Source organism: Gobius niger, assembly GCF_951799975.1.
Source record: "Gobius niger genome assembly, chromosome: 12".
NCBI lineage: Eukaryota > Metazoa > Chordata > Actinopteri > Gobiiformes > Gobiidae > Gobius > Gobius niger.
Genome location: NC_136863.1, coordinates 18,153,693 through 18,170,870, shown reverse-complemented (window position 1 = coordinate 18,170,870; position 17,178 = coordinate 18,153,693). Strand labels below are relative to the sequence as shown.

At 40.6% G+C, this 17,178-nt stretch overlaps 2 protein-coding genes across 2 annotated transcripts; both read right to left on the bottom strand.

Annotated features, from left to right (window-relative positions):
- Positions 1 to 25: 25 nt before the first annotated feature.
- On the bottom strand, positions 26 to 7,327 carry LOC306971579 (aminopeptidase N-like; the record flags this gene model as incomplete). The annotated part of the gene is made up of 23 exons (XM_079567894.1): positions 26 to 258; positions 327 to 408; positions 520 to 660; positions 739 to 906; positions 967 to 1,077; positions 1,174 to 1,265; positions 1,350 to 1,497; positions 1,578 to 1,633; positions 1,701 to 1,831; positions 2,002 to 2,081; positions 2,163 to 2,335; positions 2,405 to 2,470; positions 2,564 to 2,629; positions 2,880 to 3,023; positions 3,110 to 3,223; positions 3,438 to 3,592; positions 3,969 to 4,095; positions 4,179 to 4,315; positions 4,453 to 4,595; positions 4,669 to 4,855; positions 5,067 to 5,183; positions 5,277 to 5,371; positions 7,191 to 7,327. The coding sequence occupies 23 exons, from the start codon at positions 7,325 to 7,327 to the stop codon at positions 79 to 81; spliced, it is 2,850 nt and encodes a 949-aa protein (XP_079424020.1). The 3' UTR covers positions 26 to 78.
- Positions 7,328 to 8,548: 1,221 nt separating this feature from the next.
- LOC306972028 (aminopeptidase N-like) lies at positions 8,549 to 17,079 on the bottom strand (the record flags this gene model as incomplete). The annotated part of the gene is made up of 21 exons (XM_079568471.1): positions 8,549 to 8,719; positions 8,857 to 8,938; positions 10,105 to 10,245; positions 10,428 to 10,592; positions 10,680 to 10,790; positions 10,918 to 11,009; positions 11,095 to 11,242; positions 11,358 to 11,413; positions 11,485 to 11,618; positions 11,721 to 11,797; positions 11,928 to 12,093; positions 12,978 to 13,047; positions 13,130 to 13,195; positions 13,438 to 13,581; positions 13,672 to 13,785; positions 13,926 to 14,080; positions 14,390 to 14,516; positions 14,976 to 15,112; positions 15,484 to 15,626; positions 15,969 to 16,260; positions 16,779 to 17,079. 21 exons carry the CDS (start codon positions 17,077 to 17,079, stop codon positions 8,549 to 8,551), a joined length of 2,892 nt encoding a protein of 963 aa, XP_079424597.1.
- Between the last annotated feature and the right edge of the window lie 99 nt (positions 17,080 to 17,178).

Sequence of the window (17,178 nt, the reverse complement as noted above, 5' to 3'; positions counted from 1 at the left end):
AATATATTGTCTCATTGTATAATAGTTTTACTCAAATTTAAAAATATATCATTGTTTTACCAGCCTCAATCAGCTTATCTAAATAGATCCCATCAGCGCCACATGAGGTCCAGTCTGTCCAGTGAACCAGTCCAGGACCTGCTGCTGATTCTGCTGTAGCCACTTGATGTTGGCCTCAGTCCTCTCCAGCGCCTGCGCCACGGCCAGAGAGGCTGAGCCAAAACCCAAGGCCTCGTGCTCTTTCACGAAGTCTCTAAGCTGCAGAAGAAATATATGAGAGAATGAAACGATATCTTTCTGAGGAACTTAATCCAACTTGGGCAGACCTGCTGCAGTTCAGTTTGTGTGGAGAATCTTGCTGTGACATCGCTGATTATGGAAGCAAAAGAGAAGGATCCCACTCCATACCTGTGGACAACGATACATGCACGACATTAAGGTAACTTTCCTCTATAAATCTCAAGTCATTATTCTTGGCAGAACAGATGTATTCTGAAACACTTGAATGTGACCACTCACTCTGTGAACATGTATTGCCACTGCTCTCGGACAAAGTCCCAGGCCAGACTCTGTCCCACTCGATTACTGGCCACAGCGGTGATAACTGATGAGGCGTCCTGTTTGCGTATCATGGATGAGTTTAAAGTTAAAGATAAATACCTGAAAAAGAAAGTTGACAGGACCTGCATCAGATAAATAGCCCCACAGCGCCCTCTGCTGTGCAGCCAGAGAACTCACCTTTGCAGCAGCTCGGGTTTGGTGGTGCAGGCCAGTGCAGACATGAGTTTACTGGCCTCACTGGCCACTGCAGCATCTTTAAACTGGGACCAGCCAAAGTCCCATTCTGGCTCTGCCCCAGCGGCGATAGCACTGCAGTACACCACAGAGCGCAGGTTTGGATCAATCCTACAAAAAACAATCATCAGCTTTGTGCAAGTAACAACAAACATCAGTCTCACAGCCTACATGTTGTGCTGAGGGCTATTCATCCACTGTTTAAACCACAGTGAGGTCAAGTTCAGGCACTCTGGGACCTCTGTCTGACAGGCCTTGTCGATGGCATTCACCTGGTTGTATCTGCTCAAAGATGTAAAAAAAAAAACATGAAATGTCTACAGAGAAAACATGTTTGTTCTTTTAAAGAGTGAGATTAAACAGAGGTATAGAACTCACTGATCTGTGTGTCTGTGTGGGACCTTCGTCCACTCTGATGTGATGTTTTTAAAATGTAGAAAGAGAGGCGTTACCAGCATCTTCATATAATCCTACGAATATGCAATAATCACATATAAATTCAGTTAATTTTCTAAAATTATCTTTCATGTGTGTCTTTCATGTGTTCAATGTACCTGAAGCGGTTGATAGACCTCAGTGCGGTCCAACATGAGGTAGTAGTAGTGCATGTTGTCCAGAGCAGACTGCCATGGGATGTACTCTGTCTCTGCAGACAGGAACAGTGTGGTCCTCAGAGCCAGCGTGGTGGACACAAGACCAGCTCTAAATTAACATCATACAATCAAAGTAAGACACTGCTGGATCAGCAAATTTCAATCCATCCATTTTTATAATCTACACACCTCGCGAGGTTGAAAGCATCATCTATTATCTGGGCTCTGTTTATCAGTGGTATTAACTGCAAAGAGAGAAGGCAAACACAAGCCAGTAACACACGGATGCAGTGAAAGCTTTATGAAACAGACCTTGTGTTCTGTATCGAGCTGAATGAGGAGGCGCTCCCAGTTCCCCAGGTCATAGTTCACACGGTAATACCCGAGCACGTCAATGTTGGCCAGAACCCAAGCCCCACCACTGCTCATGTCAAGGTTCACCGCTAACGATCCGGAAGAAACAGCAGTTACTACACCAGTATTTTCATACTACTAGAGGCACCACATTATTTATGCAACAGTCATTTAAAGATATGCCAAGTACTGCAAAGATCTTAAGAGTAAATAATGAAATACATAAAAATAAATAACTATACACCAAATTATATACTACCAGTCTTTTCATTGAGCCACCACACATCGCTCTGCAGAACACCAGCTCTCATCCATCGCACAGGAATCAGCCACTGGTATCTAACGCAACAACAGTCATCAGTGACAGGAAAAAAGGCAGAAAATAATGAAGCTATTTATTAGTATAATACTGCTAAATACTTGTATGGTGACTTGACCGTGACGTTTGACTCGGGATCCAGCAGGAAGTGCTTCTGTGATACATTTCCTGTGGCTGTATCTATGGTGACCACAGGGAAGCCCATTTGAAGGACCCAAGTGTTCATGATCTCACCCACACTGTGAGGCAGTGACATGTTGTTCTTTTTCACAGCCTGAAGACAACCAGAGGTCAGTCGTTTCAAAATCATTGTTTCATTATAAACTTGTGAGTCAAAGGTTACCATGTCCAGATGGTGCCACAGGTCAGACCCCACAGTGTTTCCGTAAGAGAAAGCTGTGAGATAAGTCTGCAAGAAAAGACACATTTAAAAGTTGCAGCTAATGCTTCAGTAGTCAAACAATATGGGCATTGACTGTAGTAATAGTATAAAGTAACTTACGCTCAGCCCCTCGACAAAAACTGGTTCAGAGAGAAAGTCTGACAACATCCTCAGCACAGAGGCTCCCTATAAACACGGGCTTTTGTTAGTTCTTATCAATGGGTTTTGTGTGAACTCATATGCTACGAGTATGTATGTTGATTGTATTGCAAATCATTATTTTTTCTGTTTTGTTCGATCAAGAGTCAAAATAAATCTCTCTCATAAAACAAAACAAAAACTCTTGATAAAGTTTTTGATCGTTTCTGATAGTCATGATGAAATCCCAAAGCTAAACCATTTGAGAACCATGGATAAATACAGTACAAGACCCTACCTTGCTGTAAGAGATGGCATCGAATTGCTCCATGATCTGCTCAGGTTTCAGGATGTCCTCTTCGTTTGAGGACAGTGGGTGAGACGACGTCAGAGCGTCCATTGCAAATACTCGGTGAACATCATCAAGAACAATCATGTCTTTCTAAACAAAACAAAACACCTGCAAAAGTCAGTCAATCATATGACATGCAGAGAATATATATTGGCAACTATAAAACATTGCCTCACCACATCCCAGTCAGGTTCAGCCTTGTCAGCTCCCAGATACGACACATAAGACGCAAAACCCTCGTTCAGCCACACCTCGTTCCACCATTTCAGAGTGACCAGATTACCAAACCACTGAAACAATATAAATAATGCGTTTGGCTCCGAGTCACAAATCACTGACAATGCACTTGCGCTTTATTATTATTTTGTACTTAATCAGTTATTGAGCCAACGAAGCAAAATCTAAGAAGGATATAAACAAATAATAAACAAAAAATGAATCTACTAGTTGTGGTACTTTAAAACGTAAAGCACAAAGACCATTAGCAGTGATGGACACACTAACCATATGTGCCAGCTCATGGGCAATAATGGTGACAGTGGTCTCTTTGTTTCCATTGGAGGAGCCCACAGGATCATAGAGCAGGTTGGTCTCTCTGTATGTCACCAAGCCCCAGTTCTCCATGGCACCAAAGTAGAAGTCGGGCAAAGCGATCTGATCTGTCCGACACAAAAAAAGCACTACAGTAAACGTTGAGTTTGATGGAGTTTTATTTTTGACTGTATATTTTCATTTTACATTTTGTCATTATAGATTTATTTGATAAGACACTTAGACGACTATCACTTTTTGTCATTAAGATTAAAGAGTGTCACTTATACAGCGTTGCATGATTTCAGGGACCTTTAAGAAAGTAAACTTTATTTGTTGATTGCCCTTCAAATAAGTTTCATGAACAAACGAGCAAAGGACCAGGTAAAAAAAATCTCATTGTTTCAGCAGGTGCTTATTCTGATTTCAATTGTTCCTTCAGTTCATTATTATCATCTAGTCTGTATTAACAAACTGAACTCTATGTGTGCTCGATACACTCACCTGACTTGTTTAAAGGGTAGGGGATATTGTAATAATCCTGGAAAAAATCCAAGATGGGTCCAGTGACGTTGAGAGCGTAGTTTCCCTGTCCAGACTCAATGGCCTTCCTACGAGCCCATATCCGGATCTGAACACAAGGGAGGGCTGTTGCACTCATTTTGAATTTTCTTTTCCATTTTTTAGACTAATGCAAAAGGACAAGTAAGTTACCAGAGTGCCCTGCTCCTCTGCTTCAATGAAAGTGAAGTCACAAACGATCACTGCCAGTAAATAGGAGGACATTTTCTTGGTGGATTCAAACCGGGTTTGTGTTACTGCAACTCCTTCTATTGTTGTGTTGACCACATCTGAAAAAGACAAATGTTTGTGCTATTATGCATTTTTACAGAAACCATTATGTAAATATTGAAGTATCTGTGCTTTCAAAACACAGTCATTTTGATTTTTAAAGTGTATTGCGTATTTTAACAGGCATAAGACTGACCAATGTCCTTGCCGTTGGACAGGGCCACGGTTCCTTGAGGGTGGATCAAAACGATGTGGAACACCGCTTTTAGAGCCGGCTCATCAAAACATGGGAAGGTCTTTCTGGCGTGAGTCGGATGCATCTGGGAGGTGGCAACGACCCTGGGAAACAACCGTGAAACTTTTAGTAAGTGTGCAGCTGTGATGCTAGCTGGAAAGAGAGATTTAACATTACTTTTTAACTCCATCTTCTTCATACTCGCTCCTGTAAAATCCAGCAAGGTCGTCTGCCAGTTCTCCACTGAAGACGCTGTAGAGCTGATACTTACGACCAGCTTTTAGCTTTTCCTTCAGCTGGATGACCATATACTGTGTTGTGGGTTGCAGCCAAGTATATTTGATACTGGGAGCAGGCTCTCCCTCTACAAAAATACAAATAAATGCATTTTTTGGTTATTGCAGGGAGGCATAGCAAATAATCTGCCTCCTTTTGTGTAGTGATTTGGCATAAACTCAAATAGGGAAACCCTTATCATTGTTAAATCAGTGTATAAGTATGATACGATCTCAAAACCACTTGTGTAAATGTTATTGTGAAAGCAAACATACCAAGTACAGTAAAGTTTAAAGTACCTGCTGCTGTGAGCTGTACCATGTGATCATTGTCCCGCAGCACGTAATTGAGCTTGTTGGAGTGAATGAGGATGAGGTCGGTTTCTGTCACACACTCAAACTCCACCGTGGACTCCCCTTGACACAGCAGCATGTGACAATCTCAGTACATTTGGTTCCAGTTCATACATTGGTTTGTGGTAGGCGACTGGCAGCAAGTCTGGGAATTACCTGTGAAGATGTAGAGGTTTTCAGGGTCTGGACTGAGACGAGGCCAGAGAGTCACGTTGTAGGAATGTGGTACCAGAGTGGAAGGCAGACGATATCTTAGGAGAACAACAAATGTATGAATTAAGATTACATTTCTTCCTTGTACATTTCTAGTGTCTGACAGTGACCATCAAAGGAAACTCCAATTCCTTTGCTAGGACCCGGCTCTTTTGTATCATGCGAGAACAGACATTTGGAAATAGCCAAAGCATACACTGGAAATAGAAGTTTTCTCAAAGATAAGGCGTTTAATGCCATTGTTTCCAGTTGCAAAGAAGTAAAACAGCTGATGACTTCAGATAGAGAGAAGAAGTGAAGTCCTGAACGTTGACAGTTCCTTTTTATCCTAGTTTTGCACACCTCCGCACAGAGAGGGTGTCAGTGAGTCAGTTGTTTGTGGCTATGTGTTTGTATTTTGTTTGTACTTCACGTTATGTGCATAATGACTATGGTGATGACCATTGTCTATCAGCTCATCTCTCACTGATATGGTCTTCAGGTTCTGTAGCGTGCAAGCAAAGCATGAGTCAGAAGTTCAGATTTAGTTCAATCCTTACAATTGTGTAAAACAGATAAATGCTTTCTTTGTGGTTTCTATCACTGTGTCAGAGAGATAAGAGATTCAATGGTCAATGATTCACAATTCTGTGTTTTTGGATTGGCTTTTTAAGGCAGTATTAACAACTAAATCATTGTTAATATGAATAGAGAAAAAACGTGCACTTTTTTTTATGCCTATACCCAATTATAACCCTTTTTACTCAGTTCCTGACCAGCCCAGTGCCAGGTCTACCTGTGTAGTCGACTGTTTCCACAGGCCAGACCAGGGTCAACCAGAGAGCTAGCCACATACAAGTTTAGGACTGAGCTCAACCCTGGCCGCAGTGCGCTGACCTGATACTAAAGTGTTGTGAACAGACTGCCGGCCTCTGATGTGCCAGTGGTGAAAGCAAAGCCATTCTGAGATTGGTCCCAAAACCTGGTCAGCCCGTGAAGGTGAAGTGAAGCAGATGTAGATGTCTGTGTAGGCTCTCAGTCATACAGGAGTTGTCCATATTTAATGAAGGTTCTTGAGTCTTCTGTACTCTCTAGTTCACGTTTCGAACGTTTCACCTCTCATCCAAAAGGCTGGAACTTTAGTGCGCTGACGAAGCCTTTTGTATGGGAGGCGAAACGTTTGACACTTCACTATAGAGTACAGAAGACGACTCAAGCAGATGTAGACTTTTCATTTGCAAGAATATACTTAGAATCCGCTGGAGGGCGCCCGTCCTCCATTAGTTCCCAAAATGTAAACGTAGCCATCCACGTCATTTTTACTTTATATCATGGGTGTAGGTGACATGTCCCCACCAATATACAATGAAGTTGTCCCCGCCGACTCCACGTGTACCTGTTCACATTGTGCGATCCTTCACAACTTAACTCAGATGTGGGCACTTTGGTTTGGGGAGAGGACGATCAGCATCACAACACTTTTTGTTTCGCGTTGGTCAAATATTCGCGGAGATATTCATATTTTCGGGTTGCAACGGAGCTGTCTGTTTATGAAGCCTTATTAGGCTACTTGAGCATTTGCATGTGCATATGCTCTTCCCATAACTGATTTTATGAACAAGTTAAGTGTGAAAGGAGAGCGGCTTATCCCCTGCGCAGCACAGGGAGAGGTCTTAAGTGTTGCCAAACACCAAACCTACGCCCTTGCTTTTTATTCTACAGAGTCAAAACAAACACACCCAACAATAACATATAAAGTGATCGTTTAACATTTATAGCAATAGCAGTTCTAAAGGTTAGACATTCTTGTCAAGCAAATGCTAAATGTGTTTTTTCACTCAATGTTCAGTGACTGACTTGTACAGGTAAACTGCCTACCTGTCCCACGGCACGATGACCTCGCCCCCGTTTCCCACCAGGGCAAGAGTCCATAAGGTGACAATGGTCGCCACGGAGGCCACGGCCAGTAGCGTGCACAGCACGCACAGTTTGCTCACGCGGCAGCACTTCCCCATGTTTCCCCGAAGTAAAAAAGTCCGGCTTAAGACGCTACAATGTTTCTTCTCTGAGGCGCACACATATCCAGAAGGACTGGACTGAACAGTTCGTTCACTGGACAGGGGGTTCTCACAGTTTGGCTGATATATTGGTGTCTGAGCAGAGCAACGTGTGGACAAGTATCTGCTGAAGGGAGAGATAAGAGTGATAAATTATTGTGGTGATTTAGTGTAGGCTATTTAAACATAGCACATAAAACATTGTCTGAGAATGATTCATAAAATGTTGCTCCCATCTTTAGCCTCCCTTCGAAATGTAATAAAATGGCGAATTCTTTGGTGATTCTTTGTTTTATTTTATTTTTGTCCAATAGGCTATATGGTTATTAGAGAAACTTGTCAGCTCCTACTCATATTTGAATTGAGCACTTGCAGGCTTTTACTTCAGGTGATCTTCATGGAAAAGTGCACATGTGTGGGATCCACTGAAATAGGCCATAAATTAATACTTAAGTTACTCTCCCTGTGTAAAATGTTTCACCTATATTGAATAGTTCCAGAAACTGTATTTCATACTTGTATGATTATTACAACTCTGTAGTTTTTAATCGTTACTCCAGCCTCAAGTCAAAGGATGTTTCGAAAGGTTGACACAAATACAGATAATACCTACATGTTCATAATCTAATCATAATCTCTAACCATATTCACAGTTTCACAAACAGAAATGCCATGTTATTAGTTACTAAACCTGTGTAGTTATTGAGAACTTTTTTTTTAAGTCCTCCAATGTCTACGCACACCCAATACAATGAAAACACACAACTTAAAAGTAAATACAAATGACTTTATTTCTCAAAAATGAACAAACTTTGGAGAAAAATATCTAACATTCACAGTCAAATAACCGGGTTTATAAGCATTTGTTTTCATGAGTGCATTCGTTGTCAAGTCATTTATTAAACTTAATTAAATAATTTAAGAAACTTTAAAATAACATTGAGGAGACAACAGTCTTCTTCCATTATGTGTTGTAGTGAACCACAAGACAATCGGCTGCAGACTTTGTCTATTTTATGTTTCTATCATTGCTACTGCAAAAGAGGAACAATTGCACAATAAATATTATGAGGAATAAAATACATATTTCATTTTGCATCATGGGCACCTGAGTTAAATAAGATAAAAATAAAAAAAAAATCTCTACCCATGAAATTGTTGTGATAGCATCAGCCCATTTTATACAGTGATTGATGATGGTTTGACAGCCGCTTGAAACCACTTGGAAACAGTGTCTGTGTTCTCCGCGATCCACTTCATGTTACTGATGGTCCTCTCGATGGACTGGTCCACAGCCAGAGTCCCAGAGCCAAACCCTACGTCAGCGTGGTCCTCTTTGAACTGCCTCAGCTGCCACCGCAAACACAACACAAATCATTCATATTTATTCAAAGATGGCATTTGTTAGTATACAAAATCTACAAGGAAGTTAAATTACAATACTGTCTATGTAAGAACAACTGAAAGACTGAAACTGAAAAACAAACCTGCTTAAGCTCAAAATCTGTGGAAAACCGTTTTGTGACTCCGTTGATGAGGTTGGAAAAGGAGAAGGAGCCCCCTCCATACCTGAGACACAAAATCAACATTGTCAGTAAATACTGTATTAAGAATATTAAAAATAATTACATCATTGTGGTTTGATGCATGTGGTTCTTACTCTACAGTTTTTCCTAAATGAAAGATAGCACAAACGAGAAATGACAATAGCCTGTGGTAAGCTGGGGCAGAGTGTAATAAAAGGAAGAGTTGCTGCGTTGTCATTGACCTGTGATCACTGCGCTCATAAAAAGCTCTGTAAAAGCTGCCGTGTGATACCACTCTTTTATGGTACTTTTACAGGCCAGAAAAACATGTGACAGTGTGAATATGGACATTTAATGATTCAAGCGAATGGCCGCGCTCTGTAAAGTAGTGGTTGTCAAAGCGTGGCACGTGGACGGCTTCAGGTGATGCTCCTCAGCAGTGTCAGTGATGGTTTTAGCTCTGTTTCGGTCCTCTTTTGAATGACTCCTTGTTTAAAACTACTTAACTCATATAGATTTGTATAGACCAAGTTAAGATCTGGTGTCACTCAAACAAGACAAATCTTTTTTTCCTCAGGTGTTATTTTGAGTAACTGAACCAGATCGATCAAACCCAGTGGTGTATTTATTATACATATTTTATTGTATAAGTCATCCAAAGGGGGGTAGAGTAGCCAAATTATTTGCTATTAAGTAATAGTAATGTGACTTTAAAGTATATTTATCCAAGTAGAAGATAAAAGTAGTAACTCAAAGTCTTACTCAAGTAAAAGTAATCCTATAAAAAATCCTGTATCAAGTAACTGTTTGATATATAAGTCTGATAAGTCACAATTACACTCAAGTCAAGACAGGCGACAAACTGACAAAACATACAATTATGTGAACATTTTGATTTTTACAAAGAATATACTGTAGCTTACCTCTAAAAAAAAAGGAAAAATTTAATGAAACTTAAATAAATGAAATAGCTGTAAATGAAGCCTGAATAAAGCCTGACTCTTTTGTCATTCACACATTTGTCCACAGTAAAAGAAATAACCAAATGCTTTCCTCAAGTAGGAGTAGCAGATTCAAAATAAAATGACTCTAACTCCTAACTAACTCACTACTCCAGTACTTCAGAGCGTTACTTACTACATGTACTTGAGTAACGTGAGCTGTACCCGCCTCTGGCCATGACTAGGGTGTGATTAAAAATGTGCTCACTCAGTGAAGATGTATGGCCAGTTGGCTCTGATGAAGTCCCAGGCCAGAGCCTGTCCCACCACGTTGTTGGCGATGTAGACGATGGTGGAGGTGGCGTCCTGTTTGCGGATCTTATCTGGCATCAGCGTGTATTCAAGGTACCTGCATTGAAAGCAACAGTCACAAATGGACAAGACTGTACTTCCAAAGTTTTATGACTCAATTTAGCCTATGTCCAGTGACCAAGAAGTCCCTCTCGTACTAAATTGATTTGAACAAAGAAGAAGGGCATCTGAAGGGTTTATTGTGAACGTGTGGGGCAAAGTTGAGTGTCGCTCTCCCACCTGTTGAGAAGCCATGGCTCCTTCGTGCAGGCCATGGCAGAGCGCAGCTTCTCAGCTTCAATAGCATTTGCTCCGGTGAACTGAGTCCAAGCAAACTCCCACTCTTTAGCGCCACCTGCTGCCATTGCATTGCAGTACACTGTGGAACGCAGGTTTGGATGGATTCTGAAACGTTGCAGAAACATATATATGATTGGAACATTGTTGGCATAAATGATTGAATATTGATGCAAAAAGTAAAAAGAGACTCACGGGTTGTTGGTTTCGTTCTTCATCCACATGTCGAACCAGCCCTTTGCCAAATCTGTGCATTCTTTGTGGCCTGTTTTACATGCTAGGCTGATGGCATTTACTTGATTGTACCTAAAGAAATAGTAAAGTAAATACCCTGTCTTCTCAGTCAGGACTCAAGCATAAGAATGTATGTCTGTCATGAAAAATAAAAAAATAAAAAATACTGAACTAAAGTTGACTTAAGTGTTTCACTCACTGATCCAAGTGTCCGGTGAGGTCTTTGGTCCAGTTATCTGTTTCTGCCTTGTAATAGTTGAACAACGGTATAACCTGTTGCTGTAGATAGGCCTATAACAAAGGTCATAACGAACAATTGGTGAAAATGAGAAACAGGTCTTTATGTCTTATTTATGGGGGTATTTATGGGGCTCACCTGCATGGGGCCGTACACCTCGCTTCTATCAAACATGAGATAGAAGAAGTCCATATTGTCTATAGCTGACTCCCAGGGCATGAAGTCTCTCTCCTTTTCCAGATATACAGTGATGTTCAGTGCAAGTGTAGTGCTAACTATCTTGGCTCTACAAAAACAAACAGGAACACTTGTCCTAAAAACTTTTCTTTCTTTTTGGATACTTTTTGCAACTCTGATAAAATACTACTGGGCAGGTAGCTAAGACATAATACTCTACTAACCTGGCCATGTTGAAGGCATCATCCACCAGCTGGGCTCGGTTGATCACTGGAATTACCTACAAAAGTAAAAGCAATAAGTAACGGCTAGAAAGCAGCATTACAAGTAAGTTTGGTCATTTTGTCTTACTTCGTGATTGGTGTTCAGAGCATTAATGAGTTTGTCCCAGTTACCCTGATCATAATTAACTCTGTAGTAACCCACGACATTTAGGTTAGCCAGCACCCATTCGCCTCCTGTAGCTTTCATTGTATCAACAGTTTCTGTAATGGACAATACATTCAATTTATTTTACTTTGATTAACACTGAAATAAAAAGGCTCCCTTCAGAGCTGAGGAAGTTGGTTACACAAATGTTGCCTTACCTGACTTCTTCACCAGCCACACTGGAGTCTGCGTTCCGCTAGACTTCATCCACTTGATGGGTACAGTCCAGATGTAGCTAAATACAAAAATAGCAATTCATTATTTTACTGTTTACTGCTTACCAAAATATTTACATGTATCAAATGCACGACAGAATCAGTGACGCTTCTTTAAACCACAGTGCATCAACTGTCAACGGTACATACTTGAATGGAGACACGACTGTGACCTCAGAGTCTGGATCCAACAGGAAGTGCTTCTGGGTTACGGTTCCTGTGGCTGTGTCTATGGTGACCACAGGGAAGCCCATCTGCAGCACCCAAGTGTTCATGATGCCAGCGACTGTGTCTCCAGAAGGGAGGTTTGCTGACCCTGTATTGTCAACAGCCTGGAAAGATCGCATCAAAGTGTTAGACATTTGTGGGGAAGCATGATATTATTTTGAGTTTCAGTTTTTGTGTCTGGTCTTTCTTGTTTATATTTGGATTTTACATGAAGTGCTTTTTTTTTCTCCAAATATTTATATTTTTCGGATGACGGTTAAGTTTATGCTAATTTTTGGTACAATTCAAGCTAAAACATTTAAAGGCACACTGCGTAACATTTTGGACTATACTGTACCATCAACACAAAACTTGCTCTCAATGACCAGCTCGACACAGAAAAGGGAATTTTTTGCAGTGGGTAGTCAAACGATGGATCTGGATGAGGGCCTGACCTGTTCAACTCTCAATTCTACTGACTTTAGTCGATTTAGTCTCCATGGAAGCGAGTTAGAGACGTACCCACTCCCGGTAAAGTCATGTTTTAGCAGAGGCGGTCAGAGCAAAAGGACATGTTTGTTTGAGGTATTTTTCAATGGTGAAAATATCATAATAAATAAATATCATATCATATCATAAAATAAATGCTTGTATTTCAATTTTGTGTATTGGGTCAAATCTTACGCAGTGTGGCTTTAAAGGGACTATACAGAGTTTAAAAATGTTAAAATTATTTCCTCCCCCTACATGTTCCAGCCATGTCCTAATGTGTAGAATGAGCACAGACCTGTTCACCACAACTGCCTCTAAAATCCTGCACTGTCACTAAAAACGGTGTTGCTTCGGCCCGAAGTGCCGTCATGCACGAGCTTAGAAGGTGCAGTTACACATATGACCTGAGGTGGCAGTAGTGAGTATAAAATGACTAACTTGCATCTAGCCCCTTTGAATCTAAAAATGAACAATGTTGGCAATTGAAATATAACAGAATACTTGCATCTTGCAGATGTTTCCATAGGTCGCTGTAGACCGTGTTGCCAAACGCGTATTCTTTTAGATAGGTCTGGAGTGTGAAGAAGAAAACACATAGATCATAAATGATGTTGTTGGCTACTACATTGAGCTACTGTGTATAAAGTACATACCCTGAGTCCCATTTTGAACACGTCTTCTGTCAGGAAATCTGAAAGCATTCTCAGCACCGACGCTCCCTGAAAACATGCACACAAAATATGTTATATAATTAAAACATTTGGCAAAATATAGATTTGTTTATATATTTGCTCAATTATTTATGTGAAGGAGATTGTAATAACTGTTAATGTGTAGATAGTGTAATTGTAATAGCTCATTTTAAATAGTTTGAACCCATGTGAGAATCATGTGAGCCATTGATCCTGACATGTTCAAAATGCATCTCCAGTCGGATGAGAGTATTTTGGTGTTTCTTTACCTTGCTGTAGGAGATGGCATCAAACAGCTCACTGATCTGCTCTGGTTTTTGGATGTCCTCTTCATTGGAGGACAGGGGATGAGACGAGGTTAAAGCGTCCACAGCAAACACTCGGTGAACGTCATTGAGCACCATTAGGTCTGCCTGTTCAACAAAAGATGCCTCGTCTTAATTCTGATGAAATGTCTCTGAACTTTTAGCTTGTTTAGCTGCACATCCAGGCTAAAAACGTACCACGCCCCAGTCAGGTTCAGAGTAATTTGCTCCCAGGTACTCCACATAGGACGCAAATCCCTCATTCAGCCACAAGTCGTTCCACCACCGCAGAGTCACCAGATTACCAAACCACTGAAAGCAAAAGTAGTTTGATTATAAACCACACTAAAGCAGAGGTTCTAAGACAAAAACCCACATAACTAGGTTTATTTTTGTATATTTATCACACAAATAAACTCTTAAATGTAAGTGTTAAACTGTTAAAAACCAACCATGTGGGCTAATTCATGGCCGATGATGGTGGCGATGCGCTCTTTATTGCCATTGGAGGAGAATTCTGGGTCATAGAGCAGTGCAGTCTCTCTGTAGGTGATCAGACCCCAGTTCTCCATGGCTCCGGCGTTAAAGTCAGGAAGTGCAATCTGATCTACAAAAAGATAAATACATTTCTACTTAAAATATTACTTATACACAAAGATTAATGTAAGGGCCAAGTCATCAACTTTAGTATTATAAAAGAGCCATAAATTCAACAACAAAGATGCTGACATCCAGCGATGTAGTTGATAGTTCAGGTGTTGCATAAGAAGTGATAAGGATGCTGCTTTCATAAGGGATTTTTTTTATGTAATCAGAGGGAACATCTTTTGTCAGATCATGTGCTCCTGTCATAATCTGTCATAATAAAGGTCTGGCTTAACATAGTTACATTTACAGTGATGTACAAAATTCTTACCAGACTTGGGCAGGGGATAGGTGGAGTTGTAATAGTCTTCAAAGAACTTGAGAATGGGCCCAGTTTTGTTTAAGGCATACCCTCCTTGTCCAGCAGCGATAGCAGACTTTCTGGCAAAGATGCGGATCTACAACCACACACACAAGTTCCAGTTACATTGTGAGTTAAAGGTGCATTATGCAACTTTTTATGGGGGAAAAAAAGTTGATATTTGTGCGTATTTGACCTTGCAGTGACCCAGCGACTGTATGAGTGGTCAGCATGGAGCCTTTACTTTTGATCACAGTGGTTTCTATGACACTCCGGGATCAGTTGTTTTGTAGGTTTTCTGGAGAGGGGGTACGTCAGCAGTGAAAATCTTCCAAACAATTGATCCTGGAGCATCCTTGAGACCACTGTGATGGAAAGTAAAGGCGCCATGCCGACCACTCATACAGTCGCTGGGTCACTACAAGGTAAAATACACACAAATATCAACTTTTTTTTTCCACATAAAAAGTTGCAGAATGCATCTTTAATGTAATCTTAGTTTACAATTATTTATATAATTAATAATATTTGTCTGAAATGGTGCTGTTATACTGACCAAAACTCCATCAATGGTTTCATTCACAAAGTCATAGTCGCTGACAATGAATGCCAACAGATAGGTGGACATTTTCTCAGTTGCTGCAAAGGTTGTCTTGGACAGCTTCTCGCCCTCAATAACAATCTCAGTTTTCTCTGTAAAAATGAGAAAATGAATTTAAATAGATAGATGTTGAATGCCTCATTTAACTCTTTTTGTTATGCAGTGAACCAGTGTTGATTTTTACACTCAATGAAATGTTACTGGTTTAAAAGGCAGTGGATAGACGCTCTGCACAATACAGTGAAATGAATAGCATTCCCCAGTGAAGGTCCAGTTCTGACCCAAAGTAACCTTTAATGTTAATGATCAACTACAGTACTATGGCTGTGAATTAACACATTTCTTATCTAAATTACATGCTTTTATTGTTATATTGATTTTCCTTGTGCAACAATCTAATGTGCGGCTTTGGTACTTTATTATGTATTGCTTTTTCCTCCATTTCTGGTGTCAGTAAACTAACCTTTCTGCTCCCCATTAGACAAGGCAACGGTCTCATTTGGATGGATGAGAGTTATGTAGAAAACGGCCTTCAAGGCTGGTTCATCAAAGCAAGGGAAAGCTTTTCGGGCATCTGTGGGCTGCATCTGAGTTGTTGCAACAACCCTTTATGGAAAAAATAAGCATCTTAAACAACTTAATGAACTTGATTAACAGGCCTACGAGCTAACAAACTTGCTAACTAACTTAACTAATTGATGGTAAGTAGGCTATTTTGTAAGTAAATTCTTCAACTTCCTTGGAGAACAAGCTATTATTACTTACTTAAGGAGAAGATGGTTGTACACATATATATATATATATATTAATATATATATATATATATTAATTAGAGAAGCCGTAACACTTTTTAAAGGTCTATTTAGCTGCGTATAATTGTTTGTCTAGTCCTCAAATATGAATTATTTGTATGCGATGCACTTTCAGTATATTTTTGGTGACACATACTTAGTTATTCCATCTTCTTCGTATACGCTCCTGTAGAAGCCTCCCAGATCATCAGCCAGTTCTCCCACAAAGTCGGTTTTGAGGCGGTACACATGGTCCTTCTTCAGTTTAGCATCGAGCTCAATGACCAGGTACTGTGTGACTGGCTGCAGCCAGTGCGTCTTTATCTTTGGAGCTGTGACACCGGCACTGACGGCCTCAAGAATAGGGTCCGTGGTGTAGTTCAGTTTATTAGAGTGAATAAGGATCAGGTCTGTGTCCTCCACACACTTGAAGTCCACACTAGAGTCACCTAAAAATATAAAACACAAATCTTTCAATTGTTTATCTCGTTGGTCACAACAAAGTCATGTCACATTAAGGTATGTCACAAAATGTTTCAGCTGGGTTTAGACCTTTGTGAGACAGGTTAGTTTTACCCTTCTGATGATGTGTTGTTGCAATAGTTACTCTGTTAAATGGCATTGATTATTGATACTACATATAACCCTAAAACATGATCCCATTTGTTTTAATTATCGTTCCTTGTGCAGAAAGGAGACTTACAGGTAAACAATATTGACCCCAAAAAGCACTGTTCATTTTTTTCATATTAATCAATACGTTAGAGTAATATTGTTGTAGCACTTTGAGAGTCAAGAGTGGCTGAAGAAGAGGAGGTGACTATGAACAACAGAAAGATATAACCACAAATAAACACTACCAAATTGCAGGTATTTAGTAGTATTATTGCAACAGACCAATTTGGAGTCCAAAAAAATCACAGGCCATTTGCATTTCTATGTCACTTGTCAGAATGCAGTTCTTCACCTGTGAAGATGTACAGTCCGGTGGCTTGATTAGGAGTGAGCCGCGGCCTCAGCGTCAGGTAGTAGTGGTCCGGTACCAGGGTCTTGGGCAGACGGTATTGGTCCCAGGGCTTGTTGGAAGGTGCAGGTGTGGTGACTGGGGCGTTGGTTGTGCTTCCTCCATCCGTGGGTGACACTTCATTGTTTTTGGCTTTTTCCTGTGAGTAAACAACAGACAGAGCGATGATGGTCGCCACAGAGGCTGCCCCACAAATGATGAAGAGCACCCCAACGCCTTTGCTGATGAAGAAACCTTTGCCCATGTCTGCGCCGGAGCTAACGCCTCACTGGTGCTTTGCGGACCATGCACCAGTATATGTAGCAAAGTTGACCCTCCCACCCCTCTTCAGGTGATACATTAA